General features: G+C 41.3%; 1 protein-coding gene across 1 annotated transcript; it reads left to right on the top strand.

The window, feature by feature from the left end:
* The first annotated feature begins 11,810 nt into the window (after positions 1 to 11,810).
* Positions 11,811 to 25,999, top strand: mkxb (mohawk homeobox b). Its single transcript, XM_058418182.1, has 7 exons — positions 11,811 to 12,015; positions 12,323 to 12,564; positions 14,303 to 14,450; positions 14,608 to 14,761; positions 15,481 to 15,765; positions 24,870 to 24,903; positions 24,983 to 25,999. The coding sequence occupies exons 2-7, from the start codon at positions 12,401 to 12,403 to the stop codon at positions 25,176 to 25,178; spliced, it is 981 nt and encodes a 326-aa protein (XP_058274165.1). The 5' UTR covers positions 11,811 to 12,015; positions 12,323 to 12,400; the 3' UTR covers positions 25,179 to 25,999.
* Positions 26,000 to 26,063: the final 64 nt, after the last annotated feature.

Raw genomic sequence — 26,063 nt, 5'->3', positions numbered from 1 at the left:
TTCAAATCGACAGCATTGTTAAAGAAACAAAGCTGATGATCCACGTGTGTAGATCCTCTTCTCCTCATATAAACTTTAAAGTGTGCATACAGTCAGCAACTGGATTTCTCCTGGGTTTCCTGTCTGTGGTTGAGATTTTGGATGACTTACATCGTCAGATCGAGTTTATGCATTAAAAAAGAGAATTAAATTAAAAACCGAGTAAAAAAAAAAAAACCATTTGTCACACGAAGTTGTTGACAAGGTTGGATGTGGCATTGACGAAAATGAAACCTATATTAAAAATATATCAAAAATATATTAAAAACAAATTGAAAACAGATTGGTGAGTCAGTTCCCCTGATGCTCCGTTTTTTTGCGGAAATAAGGCTGCAATTAATGCTCTTTAAATATAACCCTAATGAGGACTATTTATTGTGGTCACAACCAGCGTTTCGTCTTCTATGGATGAAGTGAGTATATTTTGGCATGGACAGGACAGAACCTGATTTCCAAGCAAAACACTGTTTTATGTGGCTCTTGTAACACGGCCATTTTTAAGTGAGACGTGATTCCGAAAACAGGACACTTCCTCTCCCGGGTGTTCTTGGGTCACGTCCTCGTTAGATTTGACACGTCAAAGAGATACAGGAAAGTGAGAATATAATCCACTTGAAAGCCTGAAGCAGATTTGAGGGCTTTTTAACGCAGAGTGAAGTCCAGAAGAACAGGTCAGATTCCTCTCCAGTGGCTCGAGTCGGTTTAGGTTGGACGTGTGGATCCTCAGAGGAGGTGCGAATCAGTGACTCTAGCATTTTTGCTTGTATGTATTCTCAGCATAGTGATTCGGGGATGTTTATTTTCCTGATCTGTGCGAGAGCCAGAGGCCACCTGGAGTGACTTTTTGCACTTTTGTGGCCCAGTTATGGTATGTTTGCAGGATTCTGAGCTTTTACATTCTTTGTATATATTTAAATTCTTTCTTTGGATCTAGTGAGCCTCACTTGAGACACTGGAGGCTACATCTACTACATACAACACACTATCACTTCTAGAGAGAGACTGCCATGTCTAGAAGGTCGTCAAACCTTCTGCCCTCTAGTTATATGTTCTCTTGTTATACCATGTCCAGGTCTCTTACATTACTTTTGTATGTAATTCGTAAAGGTCTGATGGTCTGGAAAAAACCTTAAATTCTCATATGGCTGAATTCCGGGAAATTCTGGGAAAGAGCCAAAATGCCTTTAACAACTCAACTTTAAGGAATCGTAAATATAAATGATGGCTAAAACGACGTGGAACTGGTTTTATTTACTGTCAAGGTTATGTTGCTGTAAAGCTCGTGTGGTGTAAGGAAACATTTTAAACAACATGATGGGGGAAAAAAAAATGTCAGCTTAAAGATGGCTAAATTCTTGCTAGCTACCACTGTGACGTAGCAAAATGGACGTACTCCTAGTTAGTGGTCGTCATGACCACAGTAAAATCTTTAATCTCTCTCTCTTTCTCTCTCTCTCTCTCTCTCTCTTTATATTTATATATACATGTATATATATATATCCTCTTCAAACTGCAGCCTTCCACTAGGCCCGCCTCCTGCTCATAAATATTCATGAAAAGACCCACAGTACTCATGAATATTAATAATTTGATTCAAGTAAGTAAAAATATGGCTGATACATAAATTAAATAAACACAAAATAAACCTTTTTTGTTCCTGGCCTTCAGCAACAGGCTAGAAATCCGTCTCGTCGCTAGTCACATGTTTTTTTCCCCTATCAAAGCTCTTCCAGTGTACAGTATAGCCTAGATTCACCACAGCGGTGCCACTGAGTGCCATTATTAAACTCCCAGAACTTAGACTTTCACAGCAGCCAGACTTCATCTCACGCTGGAAAGTTCTCGAACCTCTCGAACTGTTGTACATATAAGTCGAAAAACTTGGCGGGTCCGCGAGACAAATTGCCTCGCTAGCTGCTAAACTAAAAAATAACTTACAAAATTCCTGTGTTCACGGCCAGATGTTGTGTTATTCCACCGTGATGGGGGAGATTCATTTTCTGTAGCGAAATATCCTAATTTGTATGTCTGCTCTTTCATTTTGGATGGCCTTCTTTTGGAGGAGGATTATCCTCTCTTGCTTGTTTAGCTTGGTACGCGCGAGTATATCGGGAGGGCGCAGAAGGATTTCCAGACGTGATAAATAGAGATGACAGTAAAAGGTGGATGATGAACACGGCGCCTATTAATCCAAACGAAACACTAGAGCACCAAGCCAACGTAAAGTCAGGTAGCTTTGCCCAAATCCTTTCCAAAATATTAATGACCTAATATCGGAAAAGTAAATGAATAATCCATACGCTTCTGTGGTGCCACTCGGTTACAGTCGAGGCCAAGCAGCTGCCTTACACTCGGACCAACTGGAGCTTGGAACAGAACTGAGCTCAGGATCGCAGAACTACAGCGTCATCCTTCTCACCACTATCCGGACACTCATTACCGGCTCCATGCCTCATTATTCTCCATTTGGGCTGCTGACCGAGAGACACGAGTGACAATAACGAGAGGCGTAATTGCAGGTGAGCTCATCTTGTGTACATCATTAGTCGAAGATGGAGCATGATGAGTCTAATTAGTGAAAACCTTTATGGGAAAATAATTAACAGAGCCGATCGAGTATCGTGGATTTTTTTCCTATAACAACACATCCTGAAGGGTTTAACAGGGTTTCCCTCTTAATTATCCAACCAGTTATTTGTTTTATTTAATTCAATTCAATTCAATTCAATTTTATTTGTATAGCGCTTTTAATAACACTGTCTCAAAACAGCTTTACAGAAGATTAGAAATATAGAAGAAAAAGTTCAAGATTAACATTAGACTTATATTTACATTTATTTGTATTTATCCCTAATGAGCAAGTCTGAGGCGACTGTGGCGAGGAAAAACTGCCTGAGATGTAAGAGGAAGAAACCTTGAGAGGAACCATACTCAAAAGAGAACCTCATCCTCATCTGGGTGACACCAGAGAGTGTGAATTATCATAAACACTGGAGAGTATGATTATCAATAATGTCCTTTCTACAGTCTGTCGGAGTTGTGAATCCAAGCAACTCATAAATTAGCTCAGTTCATTATATATTCAACCCAAACTCCTCCAAGCCGAAGCCTTAAGATGCTCAGTGATGGAGATCCAGCGTATGTGGAATGACATTTTGTGTATTGATTACGAGGTTGTTGTCCTCAAAGTCCACATGGAATTGGCGTCTTCTCTTCCAATGTCTGAAATCTTCATGAAGCAGAATCCAACTGGAGCTGGTGTATCTCTAGATACCTCAGGATCCTCACTGAAGGTTCGAAATCTTCATGATGCAGATTCCAACTGGAGCTGGTGTATCTCTAGATACCTCAGGATCCTCACTGAAGGTTCGAAATCTTCATGATGCAGATTCCAACTGGAGCTGGTGTATCTCTAGATACCTCAGGATCCTCACTGAAGGTTCGAAATCTTCATGATGCAGATTCCAACTGGAGCTGGTGTATCTCTAGATACCTCAGGATCCTCACTGAAGGTTCGAAATCTTCATGATGCAGATTCCAACTGGAGCTGGTGCATCTCTAGATGCCTCAGGATCATTGAAGGGTCGGCCTCTTCTCTCTAAAGGTCCGAAATCTTCATAAAGCGGCACACAACTGGAGCTGGTAGATCTCTAGATGCCTTTAAATGGGTAGAAATAGAGTAGGAAGTGGAGAGGAATTAGCGTTGCTGTTGTTCATAATATTAACGCTGACACTGGAGACTCCTTCCTTAAATGCTAAATAAACATCTCATTATAACAAATATCAATGAAATCAAATAACCATGGCAACAATTCATTGTTTTTTTCTCTTTTTTTTAATAAACAACACGGTTATGTGGAGTCACCTTGTTACTATGGAAACTTAAAGGAACACGTTTATATAAAACCCCAGGGTTGGAACGGCTGTTATGGAAAACGAATCAACAATTCGAGAATTCAGCAGAGCGCCGTGCTATAAGGAGCAACAAGCTTTTTAGGAAGAAAAAAAAATCTCCCTCTCCTCTGGATCACACAGTCAATTGGGCGTGAAAGGCATAAAATAGTGCGCGGGCGGAAATCAGCAGGATGCTAAGTAAGGAGAAGTTAATGTGCTACAGGGGATTCCGGTACGGAGTTACGGCTGAATGTACACACACACACACACACTCGCACTCTCTCACACCAAAAAAGCTTCCAAAGAAGCGCTGGAACGGGACAAGTGAGTCGACGGCTGTCAGGTCTGATTACGTCCCGTGGTAACTCAAAGAGCCTGAAGTGGTGTTTACAGCTCGGCTCAGGAACCGCCGAGGAACCGCTCAGGAACTGGTGGATGGAGAAAAGCCTGCGGAGTCTCCAAATATTGAATTATGGATGGGCTTCTTGACTAACAAACATGACCTGATCCATGAAACACGGAGAAGCCTGTGAGGTGAAGGACGCATGTGGAGAGCGAGTCCACGGGAAAGCGCTCGGGCTTGGAGGAACATATGGGAACTATTTGTTGGGTTAATGATGCATTAGTATGAAAAGAATGATTGATGGCTAAGTCATAATTATATGATATAGTTACTACAGCATTTAAACACCCGGGGATTGTAGGGAGCACATGTGGCACAGCCCTGTGTGTTCATACAGCAATTCATCAAAGCACAGTCACACTGGGCATTGGCTCTTACAACCAGGGTTACTATTATTATTATTATTATTTTTATTTTATCCACAAAAAAGATGTATAAAAACTCAAAACCTGGGAAAGATGGATAAGCGGATGCTTAGAAGTGGCTATCGCATCAATCCAGCTCTTATTTCTCCAATAATATCGCTGGAGTCTGGAAACAAGATGTCCATTTACAGCTGCATTACACCATTAATACTCCATTTTCCCTCATGTACAATGTCTCATTTAGTTATTGCGCTGCGCAGAAAATCCCGCTTCACAACCAAAGTTAAATGGCATTCGGAGGCCAGAGCAGAGTCGGGCTGCCAGAGATTGTAACAGCGAATCTGAACACTTGTTTAAATTAGGTTTCGAACGCACCCCTTGAAATAACACCGCCCCGAGAAAAAGGGAAAAAATACCCTGCTGCAGTGATTCTGAATGAAGCCTCGCAGTGTTTCTCGTGCAGGGTTCTTATTTAAAATGCAAACTACAGGAAGAACCACACAGTGGGTCACATCCAGGAGACGCTGTTTTTCGTGTAATTAATGTTATTATTATTAACTGACTACGATTCTGCCGGTGCTGCTTGCTGATGTGGTGCTCAACTTTCACAGCTCCCTGTTGTATTTAATCCTAGATATCAATCTCTTATTAAACCTGATCAATTTCAGTAATAACTGAAAATATTATAATAAATATTTGTATGCTAGTCAATGAAGAGGTAAAGGGTTCAAGCTACAAATGCCAATAAATGGTTCCATCATGAGCCAAACATCCGATAAAATTACTGACATAAACTGCATTAAATCATTATTACTAGTATTATTTCTTGCCCATAAATTGCAATTCAAGTTCCTTCTACATATTAATGTCTTGCTGAATGCTTGCTGAATCTCACTTTAACTCATACACTGTTTTCACTAAGCCCCTCCCACTCCTCATGAATATTCATAAAGGACCCCAAATAAGTCTATGATCTTCAGTAACTGCTTTATCCTGGTCAGGGTGAACGCGCAGGGAAACGGTCCACAGGTTAAGGAGGAAAGCAGAGAAGTCAGAGGAAACACAGACAGACACTGAGAAAACATGTAAAATTAATAAATAAATGAATAAATAAATAAATAAAAATAAAACACCAAACCACTGGACCTATGAGGTGTCAGTGCTACCTGCTGCATCACTTGCCCTGTTAGTAGTAGTAGTAGTAGTAATACCCATAGTCATGTTATTAGTAGTAGTATGTTAATTGTAGTAATAGATGTAGTAGCCACAGATGTATTAGTAGTAATAGAAGTAATAATAGTAATAGAAGTAGTAGAAGTGTTTATTTATAGTATTAGTAGTAGTAGCTGTAATTGTCGTATTATAATAGTAGTAATAGTAATAGCTGAGTAGTAGCACCAATAGTAGTGTATTAATATTAGTAGTAACAAAAATAGTAAAGTGTAGTAGTATAGTGGTAGTAGTAGTAGTGTAGTAGTGTAGTAGCAGTAGTAATGGTAGTATAGTAATAATAATAGCGGTGATAGTAGAGTAATAATATTAGTAATAGTAAAAGTAGTAATGGTGGTAGTAGTAGTAGTAGTAATGGTAGTATAGTAATAGTAGTATAGGAGTAGTAGGAGTGTCATAGTAGTGATAGTAGTATAGTAAAAGGAGTAGTAGGAGTTTAGTAGAAGTAGTAGTAGGAGTGATAGTAGTATAGGAGTAGTAGTAGTGATAGTAGTATAGGAGTAGTAGGAGTGTCATAGTAGTGATAGTAGTATAGTAAAAGGAGTAGTAGGAGTTTAGTAGAAGTAGTAGTAGTAGTGATAGTAGTATAGGAGTAGTAGGAGTGATAGTAGTATAGGAGTAGTAGAAGTGTCATCAAAGTGATAGTGGTATAGTAAAAGTAATAATAGCTGTAATAGTATACTAGTATAGTATAGGAGTAGTAGGAGTATAGGAGCAGGAGTAGTAGTGATAGTAGTATAGGAGTAGTAGGAGTGTCGTAGTAATGATATTGGTATAGTAAAAGTAGTAGGAGCAGTAATAGTATAGTATAATGGTATAGGAGTAGTAGTAGTGATAGTAGTACAGGAGTAGTAGTAAAGTCGTAGTAGTTGTATTTGTAGAAGTAGTGATAGTAGTATAGGAGTAGTAGTAGTAGCAGTAAAAGTATAGTAGTAATAGAAATAATAGTAGTATAGTAATAGTTGTAGTAATTGAAAAACGTTAATATGATGAGGAAATTAATTTTTTGTACACATGACTGGAACTAACAATACATTATTTGAGTTCCAAATGAATCTCTTTCATATGTAATGGAAAATGTTAATAATATAGTAGCAAAAGTGGTTGTAGATGTAGTAGTATCTGTATTAGTGATAGTAGATGTACGAGTACAGTATTGGTAATAGTATTGTGACGACCCTTTTAGAGAGAAGTTACTATGACGGCTAAATACATTGTTGTACCCATCACAAGAATTTAACTGAATGTTTTTCATGTTCAGTGTAGTGATGTTAATAGCACAGTAGAAGTAGGTATAGTTGCAGCTGAGTATTAATAATAGTAATAGTAAACAAATCATTTTCAAGTTTAATGGAAGGTTGTTTTAAATCACACAGAGAAAAATAGCGTCTTCATTAAAGAAACAGATTGTATATTTATTTATTAGTTTATTTGTGTATTCAGTGATCTGCTTCCAGTATTGGAGCAGTTTGACTCCAGCGTTAAAATCTACCCTAAAGATCACATGACTTCAAATTAGTCTCGAACCGACCAGATGTAAAACCTCGAATAAGGTGAGAGAAGCTCATTAATCAAATTCGACAATGTTTTGTTTTGGGTTTTTCTCAAGAATCATAAACCCTCTCGATCAAACTGCTCCCCAGTTAATGGGCAAAACAGCTCAGACATGAAGATGGTGCTGATGTAAGCCGGTCATTTACTGGACTCTGCGGATGATATTCCTGTTGATTTATTAGCGCAGAGAAAAATGACGCAAAAGGGCTTTTATGGGATTTAACTTTGCAAATAGTTGATTAGTGATGTGACATTATGAGAATAGAAAAGGCAAAGCTCACCCGATCACACACACACACACACACATGGAAATGAAATCACAGCAGACTGAGTGAATAATGTTTTCTAATATTGCTTGTTCTAACACTTAAAATCACATTACGAGCATGTTCAATACGTTTTCCTCGTCCTCATCAGTTCCTAATTCGTCTTACTCGTTTTTCATATTGCTTGGACTTGTCCATGGTTTACGCAGTCATACACAAGTAACCGAGATGACGATTATTTAGCACTTATATAAGGAGTCTCTGATGTCAGGGCACTGGAACGTCATGCTAATTAGCTTCCAGCTAATTATTTGGCGTGAATGGATGTAAAAGTCTATAGGCTTTGAGAACTCGATTAAGGCTGAAGATATATCCACGTCACGACACCAGTGACTCCAGTACGTCCCTATGCTTCATTCCCAGATTGAAATAAAATTCGCTATAATAAATTTTATGAGTTATTTACACGTTAGCTTCCTTTAGCAACGAAGTTGCAACAAGGTAAGTGGTTTGTGGTCATGAAATAGATCTTTTGGCAGCAGTTTATTCATTCCTAACCACACCAGTTTATTAAAAACTTTAAAACATGGATGGATTTCTGTTTATAGTTGATTATTATGTGTTCTTTTTGCTTTTCTTTTGGGAGCGTTAGATGTATTCATTTCTGGTACTTTTGGATGTATCTTAAACCTTGATTAATTTCAGTACTAAGGCACTAAGGTACTAAGTCCCAGACTGAGTGTGATTAAATAAATAAATATATATATATATATATATATATATATATATATATATATATAAAGATGAAGACTATCAGTTAATTCCAGTGTACATTGAGACAGCAGTGAGGAGAGAAGCCCTCTGGCAAAATGGCGTCTCGCGCTGATGAAAGAGGGCGGAGAGTCACGCACTATAACTGAGTATAACTTTATTTCCTTGACATGAATGGGGCGAATATTTTATGTGTCAGTAGCAATTTGACACAGAAGTTACGTCTAAGCCAATGACAAGCTAATCCACACGTTTGTCTAGCAGCAGGAGGAGAAAAGTGAGCCGTCTTGGCGTGGTGCTTATTTAGATAACACATGTGGAGCTGGTTATGAGAGAGAGAGAGAGAGAGAGAGAGAGTGAGAGAGAGAGAGAGAGAGAGAGAGAGAGAGAGAGAGCACTTTCCGTTACACAGAGTGTGAACGTGGTGTTTAAAAGACGCGACAGCCAATCAGATTTAAACAGCCGCGGCCTCACGAGCCACCTCCGGCCAATCAAACACAGCAAATTTAGAAAATAAACAAAATATGTCCCAATAGAGGGATAGTTTCTTTTCTTTCTTTCTCCCCCCTTTACTTCTTTCATTAAAAGGCTGATTTTCCAGACAAACTTCACTGGATTTCATGTCAGTTCAGTGTTAAGACAATCTGGCAGAAGCAAAAAGGTCAATAATCAAAAGAAAATAAATTAAATTAATTAAATATTAAACATGAAACCAAAGAAAGGAACGGTGCCGGATGGAGTGATGAAATATGCCTTTCTAAATTTACCAGACTAAGAGGCTGTTTCATATTGATTTCATGGCATATTATAATTACACACCATCACTTTATTGTCTGTTACAGAACTTTCTGGATTCAAAAGCTTGCGGTTTCTCGTCACCTCCAAATTGGTACCGTGAAGTTGCATTGTCTGGTGTTTTTCATAAAAATGTCTAAAAACAAAATATGGACAGCTGTTTTTAGGGCTCTGCAGCCACATAACTGCATTTTCTCACACAAATCGCTCCATCAGAGTGTCTCTGTAATGTAACAGTAAATCTTTTTGGGCTTGACCTTGAACTTGACAAAGTGTGTTAATTTTCCAGAATGTTTTGCAGACCTCACTGGAAGATACCGGGTTCAGAAATATGGCCTTTTTCCAATCTTCATCTACCCATTTTCCTGATCTCGTGCCCACTGTTGCCTCACATTCCTGGTTTTTAGCTGACAGGAGTGAAGCCTGACGTGTACTGCTGTTTTACACATCAAGGTTTGACATGTTGAGCATTTCTGAGATGCTTTTCTTCTCACCACGGGTGTGAAAGGTGGCTGTTTGAGTTACCGCAGACGTTTTTCATCAACAAGGTGCTTGACGAACTATAAGCATAAAATGCCTCGTGGTAGTGTTTTGAAATTGGCAGCGTGATCAGGAAGTCTGAGGAACGATAGTCTTTAATGAAAACACCCTTGAAATCAAATTAGCAGCAAAAAAGAAAAAACCTTGAGCACTGAGCCACCTGAAAATACACTATATTGCCAAAAGTTTTGGGCCATCTGAATTTACATGCACATGAATGTAATATGGAGTTGTCCCGCCCTTTGCAGCTATAACAGCTTCAACTCTTCTGGGAAGGCTTTCCACAAGGTTTAGGAGTGTGTTTATGGATATTTTTCTTCCGGCATTTGTGAAGTCAGGCACTGATGTTGGACGAGAAGGTCTGGCTCATAGTCTCCACTCTAATTCATCCCAAAGATGTTCTAGGGGGTTGAGGTCAGGACTCTGTGCAGTCCAGTCAAGTTCCTCCACACCAAACTCACTCATCCATGTCTTTATGGACCTTGCCTTGGTCACTGGTGTGCAGTCATGTTGGAACAGGAAGGGGTCATCCCCAAAGCATGAAATTGTCCAAAATGTCTTGGTATGAATCTGAAACATTAAGAGTTCCTTTCACTGGAACTAAGGGGCCGAGTCCAACCCCTGAAAAACAACACCTGAATTCAATGATCTGGAGGGGTGTCCCAAAACATTTGCCAATATAGTGTATTAATGAGAAACAAGGTTCACTTCCCGAATACATCAAAAACAAGCACAAAGGGTCTTTTTTTCCAGCTTCAGGACAAACAGAATCCAGGAAAACAAATCATTCAACACTTTACTCTGTTCTACACACTTCGCAATCGACACATCATTTTCTGTAGAGTTTTGCACAAATATTACATGTGAACAGCTCGACTTGTGTTCCTAATTTTCCCGTGTCCTTCAGACAGAAAACAGAGCCCTCGTTTTTTCATCCACACTGACCACAAGTGATGTTGAAATAGGAAACCGGCAGAGATACGAGCACCAGTCATCCTTCGCCTTGCAGACAGCGGGGCAGAACAGACCACAGCTCGAAAGACATAAATCAGAAGAAAAGCCCAGTGTGTCTCGCATCCTGCCTGCTCGAGTGCTCTCCTCAGAGCTTGTAGCACATCTCGCTAGATGCTAACTGGTGGAAATGCTCTGTGCGATCTCTGTGGAGAAGGGATTTATGATGTGTGCAGCTGTGTTACTGGACTGTACCGTTGCAGTGGAATGTGCTGTCTGGGTTTTACAGTGTCACAGGGGGATGAGCTCAGTCATCAGCAGAGCTTAATGCTTGAAATAATACTAATAGCAATAAAAAGTAATAATAATTGTCAATTGTCCAGTTTTAGTCAGCATACCTAACCCCAGCCTCAGATATCTGCTCTTGCCAGTCAAGAGTGGATCTTCTATGTGAAGAGGGGTTATCTGCGTTACCGTAGCCTTCCTGTCAACTCGAACTGTCCTCAACAAGCCCACAGAACTGACTCCAACTGGATATTTTTTGCTTTTCGCACCAATGCATGAAAATTTCATCACTTTTGGAAATAATCCATCCAAACCATTACACTTTTCCCTCTTAAATTGAATGTGCATGATTTTATGCACTGGATAATGGCATGAAGGCGCAGGTGTGCAGGTATGTTTCTATTAAATTGGCCATGTACAAGTGTGTTTTAAAAGCACTGTATTTATTTATTTGGAGTTGTTTGAACGGTGTAATTGTAATGCTAGCTAATACCACAAAAAAGTTTTTAATTGCAGTTCTGTGTTGCACGTGCGGATGTAAAAAATAAAAAAAAAATAATAAAATGCGGTTTGGCACGCGCTCGGTATCGCTGTGGGCTGCACCTTCGGGGAAACCGGAGCGCTCTCTCTCTCTCTCTCTCTCTCTCACACACACACTCTCTCTCTCTCTCTCTCTCTGATCCCGGTTCTTTATTCAGGTTCCGGGGCGGTGCCCGCTGTACCCGTGCAGCGTGTCGGTGTGGCGCGAGCCTCCAGTAGTCGCTCAGTAGCCATCCGGGGATCCGCGTGGGCGCGCGCGCGTGCGAGAGAGAGAGAGAGAGAGAGAGAGAAAGGGGCAGGAAGGCAGAACCGCGTACAAGTGTGTAGCGCGCGCAACCGGAATCGCCATTAGGATTTCCGAGCTGATGGAACACGAGCGGGAGTAAGTGATGCTCTGGGGTTATAAATATGCAGAGTAGAAACTTATTATTGATAAGTTTATGTATAAAATATTAGAAATACAGTTTAGAATTAACTGTCGTTCATCTGTACCTCTTCTCTTTTATTAGAATTAATTTTATGCATTTTTATTTTATTTTTTTATAATAATTTTTCTTTTCTAAAAATTTATTTGCCTTATCTATCTCTCTCATATATATATATATATATATATATATATATATATATATATATATATAGACAAACACACTTCTACTCCCTTCCATAACTTCCAGTCTGTCTCTCCCCAGGAAGAGAATTTGGGACTTGTCCTTGGACCCACACCCACACTAACTTCCCAACTTGATGCAACCGGACCCGTTAGGAGGATGAGTGCGCTGGTGTTCAGCAAACTGGATGAGCGTCTGAGTTTCGAGGAGAGCGGAAAAGCCGTAGAGAGGAAGAGCCTGAGTTATGTAGAAGTGCTCAACGCACAGCATGCAGATTCTCTGACCAAGAGGATGGACGGAGCGCTGCAGCACCGGAGACAGAGGTACGAGCCGTTTGGTTCTCTCCATGTGCTTTGAGATGAGAAGGATGGTGGAGATTTAGTAGAAAATAAAGGAAAAAAATACTGCATAGTCTCATGTGGATCGCACAGACAGGAACTAAAGAAGAACTATATATATATGTATAGATATATATAGATATGAGATGTGGGAAGCACCAAATACAACTAGTAGAAGTTGACCACAGTGTGTGTGAGTGTGTGACTGTCTGTCTCTCCATATGAAATGTTCAGAAGTCTTAAAATGGCTCTATATGTTCATTAGAATTGATGCTACACCATGTAAACTGACTGAGGTCATCACTCGGTCCATTCATTAGCTTGTCGCTCTCGGTTTGTTGTTTTGTGAGTGCAGAGTGTCATCACTGTGAAGAAAAGTGTGTGTTGTGTGTGTGTATATGTGTGTATAGCATGAGTGAACAGCTTTTACTCCACACTGACATCTGCTGCTTAAACAAACTTCCCAAGAAGCTGCTTAAAACGAGTCGCTTCAACCAGAAGCCAGTCATTAATTTGGAATTTCCTTGAATTCCAGATTTTTTCCATGTTTTCTGAATCATTCGGGATCTGAGTGTGTCCTGTAGATCAAAAGAAATGTGTATTTTTTAGTGTTGTGTATACAGGAGCGCTGGTTATTTTGTGTTGTTGTGGGAATTTCAGCACTGAGCACACTATTTGGACGTAAATATTTTAACATAAAACACTGATTTCTTCACACACTGTTTGATTTATTTTTTTGGATGTATAGAGATGTTTAGAATTTAGAAGTTTCCGTGTATCCTGTAGGTTTGATTTGTTCTGTAAATATATTTTGGACATTTTTTAGATTTGCACAAGGTCAGTTCTTCTTTTTTTTTTCTTTTTTTGAACTGAAATATAAGCAACACTTTATTGTCCCGTTGCCGACTTAATTGTTTCATTCGTCTACGTCATGATGGGAAATATGAATTTAACTGAAAATGTAGGCAACTTCTATATCAGTTAGCATCACAAACTCCTCCGTAAACGCCTTGCATGCATCCATTTATAGACGTTTAACCTCCTAATGCTGAGCATTCGAATAAATACCTCTGTGCTGATCTGTGTAACGAGAACTGTAAAGCTTTAATCTCACTGTTCTGAGCTTTTTCTTTTACTCACACTGTATAATACGTAACACCTCCCTGTGCCAAAGTAAACTTTACTTCACTTCCTCGGTCCCTTGCAGAGACTTGTGAAATTACAACTCCATCCGTGGCTCTTTCGCACGTTTTCTATTTCACTCTAGTTACCAAAACACATGTTTTAGAATAAAAATCTAATAATAAGCCGCGATTTTCGGCGGTTAAAGCGAGCCGTAACGACAGCAGACGGTCAGCTTATCTATCAAATCAGCCGTTTCCTTCAAAAGGAGAGAAATGATCCAAACTATGGCCTCAAGTTTAATAATCTGAGAACAGAAAATCATGACCTGTATTTAGCATCGTGTGGTTTCGTTTCACTAAAATGTGTTGGCCTTTTCCAGAGCTGTGCTATTTCAGAAATTTCCCAATTGTAGTGGGGTTTTTTTTTTTTTGCATTTAAGGACTGGGTGAAATCACCTCGCAATTAAATCATTATCCTGTAGAAAAGCTTGGAAAAGTAAACTAACCTGAATCAGGACGCACAAGTTAGTGGAAACTAAGATCTCTCTCTCTCTCTCTCTCTCTCTATTTCTGTCTCTCACTTTTTTCTCTGTGATGAGTGGAGGGAAGGTGCGGCACAAGCGCCAGGCTCTTCAGGACATGGCTAGGCCGCTGAAACAGTGGCTGTACAAACACAGGGACAACCCGTATCCCACCAAAACCGAGAAGATCCTGCTCGCCCTCGGCTCCCACATGACCCTGGTTCAGGTGAGCCTCAGAGGGGGCACTTATTTATGAGCGCAGTCAATCAGATCTTTCCTAAGACTAAGACACAAAACATGTAAATCTGGTATTTTAATGACATTTGATGCGAACATCCTAATCGTTATACCGTATATAAGGAAGCGAACCTCTTACGTTACAGGTTTCGAACTGGTTCGCTAACGCACGCCGCAGGCTGAAGAACACAGTGCGACAACCCGACCTGAGCTGGGCTCTGCGCATCAAACTCTACAACAAATACGTTCAGGGCAACGCGGAGAGACTCAGCATCAGCAGCGACGACTCTGCTTCTGAAGGTAAGAAAGAAAACTGACAATAGCATGAGGTTTACAAGCCCAGAGCACCGTAACTCACATCTAATCATATATTTTATATCACAAAACTACTCGTAACAATGCGGACAAATCACTATGTTTATTAGGTAAACTAAGACCTCAGACCATAAGAGTGTTGCTCAGTCCTGTATTTTGGTGGCCTGGAGTCTGACTAGCTTAAAAAGTGAGCTAACATAAAGGGCTAGTTAGCTAGATAAATAAAACAAAAAGTTTATTCAAGTGTCATTACACAAACATTCAGCTAGTTTATATATCATAATCTGTCCTCATCTCATATGTAAAACATATAAAATATTCAAGTCTTGCTAGGTTTAGCCAAGAGGTTTAGCCAGCAAATAGTGAATATAGTAGCAGAGGAGTTATAGGACTTCTGTATGATCGTCTCTCAGCTGTTCATGCTAATTAATGATAGGAATTTTTTCACCATCTATGGATCTGCCGAGGTGTTTAACGCATGCAACAGGTTGTAGGATTTAGAATAGCTACAAAGCAGCAGTAGTTATACCAACAGTGTCAAAATATAAGCAGCATGTCATATAAAACAAATCTGCTATGTATATAAAAATCCATAATTTTACTTCTTCATCAAATTTGAAGTTTTACATACCCATGAGATCCACTGATCCTGTATATTCTATTAGCTATAATCGGCTCACAGACACGATCTTCTGTCGTTCCAGACGGTGAGAACCCTCTCCAGCTCCAGCCCTGTGAATCCGAGTCCAGCCAGCCCACGCACAAGAGCGTGATCCAGGAGAGCCGAGGCCTCGATTACGTCTCCCCGCCAAAGTACAAGAGCAGTTTGCTGAACCGCTACCTCAACGACTCCCTGCGGCACGTCATGGCCTCCAACACGGACTCGCGCAAGAGGAACCACTCTGGCTCCTTCAGCTCCAACGAGTACGACGACGAGCTCCTGTCGCCTTCATCCTCTGAAACCGAGGCCAACTTCAGCTTCCGCACAGGTCAGAGCCGAGGAAGTGTCCTGGTTATTAGAAGTTATATTTATTTAGAAATTCAAATCTTGACTTCTATAAAACTATACTGAATAGTTTATACTGTTTATACTGAATACTGAATATAAGAAAAAAAAAACACTCTAGGATGTGCTGTTGTGGCAAAACATGTAAGATAGATAGATATACTTTATTGATACCATGAGGGAAATTGTTGTATGTATATATATATATATATTTGTATATATACACACCAATCAGGCATAACATTATTGGTCCCCCCTTTTGCTGCCAAAACAACTCTGACCCATGGAGGCATGGACTCCACTAAGATCACTTAGATCCCTAAGGTGTGTTAGCAGAGTCCTGTAAGCTGCAAGGTAGATCCTTAAAGGATACATACAGGACTTAAGGGTACTTTTGATAGATACTGACCACTGCAGACCAGGAAACGCCACAAGAGCTGCAGTTTTGGAGATGCTCTGATCCAGTGGTCTAGCCATCATAATCTGGCCCTTCGTCAAACTCGCTCAAATCCTTACACTTGTCCATTTTTCCTGCTTCTAACATCAACTTTGAGGACAAAATGTTGACTTGCTGCCTAATATATCCCACAGGAGATCATCAGTCTTATTCACTTCACCTCTCAGTGGTCATAATGTTATGCCTGATAGGTGTCAGACACAGGAGAACTATTCTACAATGTTATTGCGAATGGTATGAATGATCTCCTGTAACGTTCTCTGTGACAACGAATCTGAACGAGTCTTTCGAATAATGAGCTCCGCTGCCTCTGTAGTGTGTTGTAGAGCAATTGTGACGTATTGTCCATGATGGTGAGCAGTTTGTTCAGTGACCTCCTGTTCCTCACTGACTCTCCAGTTTGTGTCCAATGATAGATCCATCATTGGACACAATGCTAATCCTTCCGGCATCCCCTGGCGCTGAATTAGCAAGCTAATTCACAAGGCTGGATCTGATTGATATGGTTTGGTTTTCTGTAAGGAAAGGTTTATTGTCGTTTACGGAAGGAGTCTCCAGCATCAGCACTTTGTAACAGTAAACCTGAAGTCTTCAGGACAGAGTGCTTTTCCAGATTCTCTGTAACACGACAAGCTGCGTTTTTGTCATATTAACATGGACAGAGAGAGTGGAAAAAAGCTAATTGTGGTATAGTAATTGGAATAAAACACTTCCCATGTCCTCCATTAATTATCGACTGTTAGTGGAAGATTTTACTCGCATTAACAGCTGTATGTTGACTATTTGAAAAAATTATAACAAGCATCGAGTCCCATCTCCACGATGGCTTGCTGCTTCACGATGTATTTGTGCCTTCGTTGGCCTTTTTTTCAGTCTTCATGGAAACTTCTATTCCTCCGTGGCGTCGTAGCTTGAAGGAACACCTGCTAACGTCTTGGGATGCAGAAGGTTTCTGTCAGGCCACAGTCGTGGGCTTTTAATTCATCGTTTGCATAATTTCCACCACAGACCCCCTTTTTAATTTTTTTTTTTATATCATGAATGTTCTATTGCTCTGTTGGTTTTGTCCCTTTGCCATTATGGAACAGTTCTGGACAATTAAGGAATGTTCTCCGTTTTGGAACTTGTAATTTAAGAAAGTTATTTGTGTGGCTTGCGTCCGAGCCAAACAAGGTATCCGACCGCAAAAACGTCGACGCTTCACATTTTTCTAACGGGCCGTAAGAGCAGCGGCGGTTATCTCCCGGATCTTATCACGACTTACATGCAGAAAGTTCACTTTTCAGCTGGAGCGAGGTACGTGGCACAGGCATGATGAGAATTCTTCCCCGAGGTCAGCACTGGTCAGCTTTCTGAAAATAACCGAGACGTCTGTGGTCGTGGGATTTACAGTGACAAAGCACAAACGGTCATTTCGATGTAAATGCTGGAGAAATTTGCTTTCCAGATCCAAAAGGGGGAAAAAAAGGGGAGCCTATGAGGCTGAATGTGACCGAATCCACATAACAGATAGAAAGATAATCTACACGTCTGAATTTTGACGCACATCTCACCTGACGCCTATCCAGAACTAGCCCTGATTCCAGAGCGAGGCTTTCAAACATATGAATAGATAAATAAATAAATAAATCGAAGCCCGCTTGACGCTTTCCTGCTGTGACATTTCTTTCTGTGCTCTGCCTTATTTCTTTCTTCAGCTATCCAAATCTATCAGTTTTACGGCACCCGATTTCAGTACTTTTCCACATTCTGCAGCGTCCGCCGCGCGCCAAGACTGTTTTCAGTCAAACTGACAGGCCGCCCAGCGCAGCCCAGCGAAACAGAACAGAAAAATCCTATTATCCACCCGAAAGATCACATTAAACATATAGAACAAGCTGGAGAGAGAGAAAGAGAAAGAAAGAGAGAGAATCCTGCTAAACAGTTTAACGTGTCTCTCTCTGGCACGTCTGGAGAACTGGCGCGCGTCTGGACGTTGCTGCTAAACCCGCTGCCATTTCATCACGCAGCAAAGTGAATGGAAACATTCTCGTCAAAACCAAAGTGGAATTATAGAGACACATCAGAGGCATAAAAAAAATATCACTTCACGCTGTTTCCTCCATGAAGATTCACCGCTGCCGAGTGACGAGTCGCACCGCAGTCACACACGGACCGTGTCTGTGTCTGGGTCTGCAGTATTTCACCTCACGCGTTGTCGGCACAGTCTACATTATATTGCCAAAAGTTTTGGGACGTCTGCCTTTACATGCCCATGAATGTAATATGGAGTTGTCCCACCCTTTGCAGCTATAACAGCTTCAACTCTTCTGGAAAGGCTTTCCACAAGGTTTAGGAGTGTGTTTATGGGAACTTTTGACCATTCCTCTGTGAGGTCAGGCACTGATGTTGGACGAGAAGGTCTGGCTCGCAGTCTCCGCTCTAATTCATCCCAAAGGTGTTCTATGGGGTTGAGGTCAGGACTCTGTGCAGTCCAGTCAAGTTCCTCCACACCAAACTCACTCATCCATGTCTTTATGGACCTTGCTTTGGTCACTGGTGCGCAGTCATGTTGGAACAGGAAGGGGTCATCCCCAAACTGTTCCCACAAAGAGCATGAAATTGTCCAAAATGTCTTGGTATGAAGCTGAAGCATTAAGAGTTCCTTTCACTGGAACTAAGGGGCCGAGCCCAACGCTTGAAAAACAACACCTGAATTCAATGATCTGGAGGGGTGTCCCAAAACTTTTGCCAATATAGTGTATCTTTTGTCGATATTTTTTTCTTTTTGTATTTTAAAAAGAATTTCGATCCAGTCATGATTGAACAATCCTGACAGGAGAGGCATCTGAATCATGTTAGCTAGAGTTAGTCTGAAGTTTGGAAGCAACAGTCAATCAGTCCAAATAAACATGAGATTTTTTTGTTTTGTTTTGTTTTGTTTCAAGACACAACAGAGAGCAAAGAGAAGAAAAAACGTGTCTAAATGCCTTCAGATCGCAATACTGGGAAAAACTTTCACATGTTTACAGAAAGATTGCTGGGTATAGATCGTTTGGGGTTTCACCAAAAAAAAAAAAAAAACCCACACACTTTAACTGTAACAGGGGTCAGTTAACTAACTAATAACTAGAATAATAACTGACTAGTTTAGATTAGATTTAAGCCGATTTGATATTGAGGCTATTAGATTAAAAAAGTCAACATATTCATTGTTGATGTTCGCAAAACAAAACGTTTCAGTTTGGTGTGTAGCTACGTTTAAACATAGACAGTGTTTAAACATAGACACATCTTCCTTGTCATCTTCACGTTATGAGAACTAGCTACTTCAAGTCAAGTCGAGAAGATTTCATTGTCATTTCAACCATATATAGCTGACGCAGTGAAATGAGACAACGTTTCTCCAAGACCCTGGAGTTACATAAAACAACACAACAATATACACAGATCAGCCATAACATTCTGAGCAGTGAGAGGTGACGTGAATAAGACTGATGATCTCTTCATCATGGCACCTGTTAGTGGGTGGGATATATTAGGCAGCAAGTGAACATTTTGTCCTCAAAGTTGATGTTAGATGCAGGAAAAATGGACAAGTGTAAGGATTTGAGCTTTGAGTTTGATGAAGAGCCAAATTGTGTTGGCGGATAGACCACTGGATCAGAGCATCTCCAAAACTGTAGCTCTTGTGGGGTGTTCCCGGTCTGCAGTGGTCAGTATCTATCAAACGTGGTCCAAGGAAGGAACAGTGGTGAACCAGAGACAGGGTCATGGACGGTCAAGGCTCATTGATGAACGTGTGGAGTGAAGGCTGGCCCGTGTGATCCGATCCAACAGACGAGCTACTGTTGCTCAAATTGCTGTAGAAGTTAATGCTGGTTCTGATAGAAAGGTGTCAGAATACACAGTGTAGGACGACGGGTCAGTGCTGTTCTGGAAGCAAAAGAGGGACCAACACAATATTAGACAGGTGGTCATAATGTTATGCCTGATCGGTGTATAGCTACAAAACAACCCAACAGAAAAACTTATCTGACTGGTCAGGGGCAAAAAAAAACAACAACCTTCAAATGTGTTCTGGAGCTTGAAAAAAAACACATCAAATGCATTCTTGGCTTTTGTTGTAATTTTGTATAAAAGTATTATTAAATGCAAACTTAATGTTTACAAAATTCTCAGGCTATATTGGCAAGAGTTTTGGGACGTCTGCCTTTACATGCACATGAATGTAATATGGAGTTGTCCCGCCCTTTGCAGCTATAACAGCTTCAACTCTTCTGTGAGGGCTTTCCACAAGGTTTAGGAGTGTGTTTATGGGAATTTTTGACCGTTCCTCTAGAAACGCATTTGTGAGGTCAGGCACTGATGTTGGACGAGAAGGTCTGTCTCTCAGTCTCCACTCTAATTCATCCCAAAGGTGTTCTATGGGGTCGAGGTCAGGACTCTGTGCAGAACAGTCAAGTTCCTCCACACCAAACTCGCCCATCCATGCCTTTATGGACCTTGCTTTGTGTACTGGTGTGCAGTCATGTTGGAACAGGAAGGGGTCATCCCCAAACTGTTCCCACAGAGCATGAAATTGTCTCAAATGTCTTGGTATGAAGCTGAAGCCCAACCCCTGAAAAACAACACCTGAATTCAATGATTTGGAGGGTTGTTCCAAAACTTTTGGCAATATAGTGTACATCGTGACAAATAATGATCTGGATCATTTGACTTAGTTTTTGAATCCATCACGCAAACAAAATTATGGTTAAACAACATTCCTGCTTTTTGGAGAACGTTGATGTTTGAGGTGTCTTTCAGATGTTAGTAGATTCTGTTTTAATACCATCATCATCATCATCATCATCATCATCATCAGCAGGAAGTTCATTACCTGGTAACTCCTGACTAATTCCACACATTCATACAGCTGCAAACCAAGGAGCTGAAACCCTAACGGAAAGTTACATCAGACCAGATTCTCCGCTATGGTCAATATTTTTACACCATTACTGCAGGTCCGGTGCTGTATCTGGCTCAGATCTGTAGGAGAATAACACAAAATGGGTTGAGGGAGAACTTACGAGGGTTCGACTTCCCACAGAGGCAACAGTAGGAGGCAATAAACCTGGAGTCAGATGTTGACTTAAAGCAGCAGAGTGTGAAAACGTGGCACAGGCTAGCTTTGGGTTTATTGTGTGTGTGTGTGTGTGATTTGTAAGTCATCTCTGTGTTTCAGTTGGAATTCCGTCAGGTACGTTCATTCACGTGACGTCCACAAAGGTTTTTTTTTTCTCAAACGCAACCTGACTTTGGCATCTGGGACTCGTCCTTGATTACAACACCGCCTATTAAAGCTTATTATGGGAGTATGCGATTGATTACGCTTAAATCGAAAAGTAGACTTTTCTCCGTCCTCTGAGATTCAATCAAACCCCAGAGGCTGAAGAGGGAGCCTTTCGGTAGCGCGAAGGAATTAGGGTCAAATGATTTATTAATGCTTTAAAGTAGCTTTTGGCGCAGGTGCTGTTTTAAGAAATCTGAGCTGGAGATGTTACAGGCGAAGGAGATTTGAAAAAAATAAAAAATTAAAAAATCGTGTGCACGAAAGGTCGCGGTCCAATTTTCCCTCTCACGTCTCCCTCGTGAGACATTTTTTTTCCCTCCCTGATCTGGCGGCTTTCAGCGGAATAATGAAGTAGTTCCACTATTACAAGATAAACTTAAGCAGATACTTTAGGGAAAGGCCGCAGGAACACCGGGCAAATATGTTAAAAATGCGCCTGAGTGAAAAATAAGTGATGCGATGAGGATGAAATATAGAGCTCTCAGGATTCTCAGCTCCAGTTGTGAAGGTCTGATGATCTACAGAGTCGGAGGTTCTGCCTAACTTTAAAATATCTGATCGGATCGGTGGAAAGAACAAGAGTAGCAGTCTGAACAAAACCAATCAGATACCGTTCGTTCTCTAAAACAACCAAAAAATGGATCATTTTTTCCACTTCCTTCAACACATACACTATATTGCCAAAAGTTTTGGGACACCCCTCCAAATCATTGAGTTCAGGTGTTGTTTTTCAGGGGTTGGTCTCGGCCCCTTAGTTCCAGTGAAAGGAACTCTTAATGCTTCAGCTTCATACCAAGACATTTCTGGACAATTTCATGTTCTTTGTGGGAACAGTTTGGGGATGACCCCTTCCTGTTCCAACATGACTGCACACCAGTACACAAAGCAAGGTCCATAAAGACATGGATGAGTGAGTTTGGTGTGGAGGAACTTGACTGGCCTGCACAGAGTCCTGACCTCAACCCCATAGAACACCTTTGGGATGAATTAGAGTGGAGACTGTGAGTCAGACCTTCTCATCCAACATCAGTGCCTGACCTCACAGAGGAACGGTCAAAAATTCCCATAAACACACTCCTAAACCTTGTGGAAAGCCTTCCCAGAAGAGTTGAAGCTGTTATAGCTGTAAAGGGCGGGACAACTCCATATTACATTCATGTGCATGTAAAGGCAGACGTCCCAAAACTTTTGGCAATGTAGGGTACATCTGTTTTATTGAAAGGGACACAGAAATGATTTGATTCCGGTTTTATTTTGACGAAGTTCGACAAAGACAACCATGTAATCAACTGCGATGCTTTTACTCCTTTCCGTCGCCATCAAAACAGAGAACATTAGAATTAGATTAGGTTAGCAACGTAAAGGACGACACGGCGTCTCGGTGAAACCGGAGTTGAAAAGGTTCCATTTTGGGAAAATAACCACATTTAAAATGCTGGAAATTTTCTAGAATGCCAGAACTATTTTTTCTGTTTTTCAGGTTAGGAAGGTTTGTCATTTTTTTCGAGCTATGCAGCATGTAGCAGACCATGCCCAAATCAGCCATAACATTAAAACCACCTGCCTGAAATCGTGGAGGTCTCCAAAACATTTCTGACCCACAAGAATTGGACTCGACAGAACCTCTGTGCTCTGGTATCTGGCACCGAGACATCAGCGGGAGATCCTTCCAGCAGCTCCCAGTCGTCTAGCCATCACAATTTGTCAAAGTCGCTCAGAACTTTTCACTTCTCCTGCTTCCGACACGTCAACACATCAACCTCAAGAACTGACCCTTCACTCAAAGACTAATTTATTTCCCCAACTCTTACAGGTGCCACCGTAACCAGATAATCAAACCTTATTCACGTCACCGGGCAGAGGTTCTAACATTACGGATGTAAATGCAGTTAAGAACACCCAGAAGTTGGCCGCTCGTGTGTCCAGAGCTGATAGGTGCGTGTCGGCAGGCGGCCTGATGATCCTGATCGAGGGCCGTTGCCGTGGAAACCAGGGTTCCAGGTTATCCCCTCGCGATAAGAGATCTCCGAGGGAACGGACCTCTTTTGGCTCATAGGATAATTGCTACCTGTATCTCCTGTGTGAAATAATTCCTACGTCGTCCAGATCCAGGTCGAGTTCTGCTGGATCCATCTGGAGGCGAAAGTCTTCTGTAACAAACGAGGCACCACGGATCCGAGCACGACGTGAGATTTATTAACCTGCACATCAATAAAATAAAACATTTTATTTTAAAAAACAGAGGTACTTTCAACAAAGCAGCAAAGCAGGTGTGGTGTTTTGTTGCACCTCCAGGGTAGCCTGGAAAACCGACACGAGGATCTGGAAATCTGGAGACGGGTGAAAAAAATGATTTTAGAACATTGTTAATTGTTTTTATTTCTTCTTCCTCAGAGATGGGTTTGTGGGAACAGTGTTAGGAGAATCAGAGAAACACACACACACACACATACAGGGGGAAAAAAAGCAAAAGAAAATAGCTTAAATGATGCAAATGAGCTGTGGAGCGGTGGAACAGAGTGCACGTCTGTGTTCCTGACACAGCGCAGATATGCTTTTTCCATCTCCACACATAATTGCATTTGTTTTGGCCTGAGTGCCCGAGCACGGTCAAACGGCCCACGGCCATTCGCCTGTAACTCTCCGCAGATGCAGCTTTTCCCCGCCAGCACGCACATGCCTTCAGACATTCAGATTTACACGCAAGCAAATCAACAACGCCAGCATGAGCTCAGATGGACACGACGGCACGGGGCAGCACCGGTGGGACGGACAATTCCTTCAATCTGTGTTTGCATTAGACTGGCTTTCTGCGGTTTCGCTCCTAAGCTGTTTAATCTTTTTTTCTTTGTTTTTTTTCGTTTTTATTGCCAAGACAAAACATTGAGACTTCAGCACGACGTGATGAGATTCAGCATCCAAAACATTTCCTATGTTGTTGAAGGCGAGCGAGTTCCAGCGCTTGACAAGTGTGTCCTGATCCCTCCAGGAAAAAAACAAAACAATCAATTTTAATGTGTAGGTTTGTCTGGTCAGTCTGTAACAAGCTCGGGACGCAGGTTTATATCATCACGCTTGTTCTAATACGTTGGCGTTTCTATTGTAAAGGCTCACGCTTTCTGTAAGGAGAAGGAGGTTTTTAGGGAAGGAGTCTCCAGTGTCAGTATCCGTATAATCAACAGACGACTTTTTTGTGATTTCTTCCTACCTGTTTTTGTTTTTTCATTCAGTTGTAACCTGAACGAGAACCGAAATTTGTTCCAATGCAATAAATGGATAAACTTTAAGGAATAACCCTTTTTCTTTTTTCTTCCAGAATCCATGGACTGTGGCTCCCAGTTCCACGACAGGTACGTCTCATGTCCCGACACACCCCGATCTTCTTCATATCCAAACGTTTCCAAAACACTAACGCTCATCTCCTGTCAGGTTCAACCCTAAAGGAGGCGTACGAGGAAAAAGCGGCACGTACTGGAACGAGCTCCACGCCGCCATGGCGTTGACTAACCTGGCTCAGAGCGAGGAGGCCACCGGTCATGCAGGCACCACCAGCTGCATCATCCAGAAATCCTCACATATAGCAGAGATAAAAACTGTCAAAGTGCCGATCGCTCCTCCTCAGTAGAGCTCCGGGAGGTCTGGGGCCACGGAGGCAGGCGGTCAGCAAAGACACTTCTCACTTCAAGACTTGAACGTGGATGTTAGTTTTGGAATCAGAATTTTTTTTCTAAAGACGTGATTTGGATTTTTCACCCGAAGTGCCTGATTATGACTAATGACATCCAGACTGTTCACCAAACACCAACAGGAAGCGATGTGTCATGGATGGAAGTTTAGTTTGGACAGTTAACGTCAACGAATCGCTGGCTTCAAATCATATAACGATGTCCACTTGGGTTTTTTTTTTTCTGAGTCTGTTAAATATCATTTTCATTCATGACAGGTTTCTCGATCCTCACACTGTCCCAGCTCCAAATGTAATATATTCATATCCGTGTTTACCTTCGTCTTTTTCTAAGTTAAGTGTAATGTTTACCGAGGCAGGATTATTATCCAACGATTTTTTGCTCCGCACTTCTTTCTCGTTATTTTTGACTTTTTTTTACGATATAGGTTACAGCCATAACTAGCGTCGCATCGTGTATCTGATGATGATGATGATGATGATGGACGAGCCCCCGGTCTGGGGAAAAGCACGGCTGGCCGGGTCGTATCGGCTCGCCCCGTCTCAGACTGCGCTGATGAAAATCTTTTCCTGAACTCTCTCTGACCCATCTGCGAGTAATCAGCTTTCTGCCAATCACCGAGCGTGACTCAGATCCTCGTCACTCACGGAGTCCTGACCAGATTCGCCCGTTTCAAAACATCGTCTCGGAAATATTTCTCCTCTTTCCAGCATTTTCCCGTTTCAATAAAACCAGATGACTTGATGACTCTGTCTTTCGTTATGTAAGAATGTTCCCGTTGTCGGGGCTTTTTCGGTGAGATCGAGCACCGTTATAGAGGTACA

Source organism: Hemibagrus wyckioides, linkage group LG20 (assembly GCF_019097595.1).
Source record: "Hemibagrus wyckioides isolate EC202008001 linkage group LG20, SWU_Hwy_1.0, whole genome shotgun sequence".
In the NCBI taxonomy this organism is placed as follows: Eukaryota; Metazoa; Chordata; class Actinopteri; order Siluriformes; family Bagridae; genus Hemibagrus; species Hemibagrus wyckioides.
This window is presented reverse-complemented; position numbering and strand designations above follow the sequence as displayed.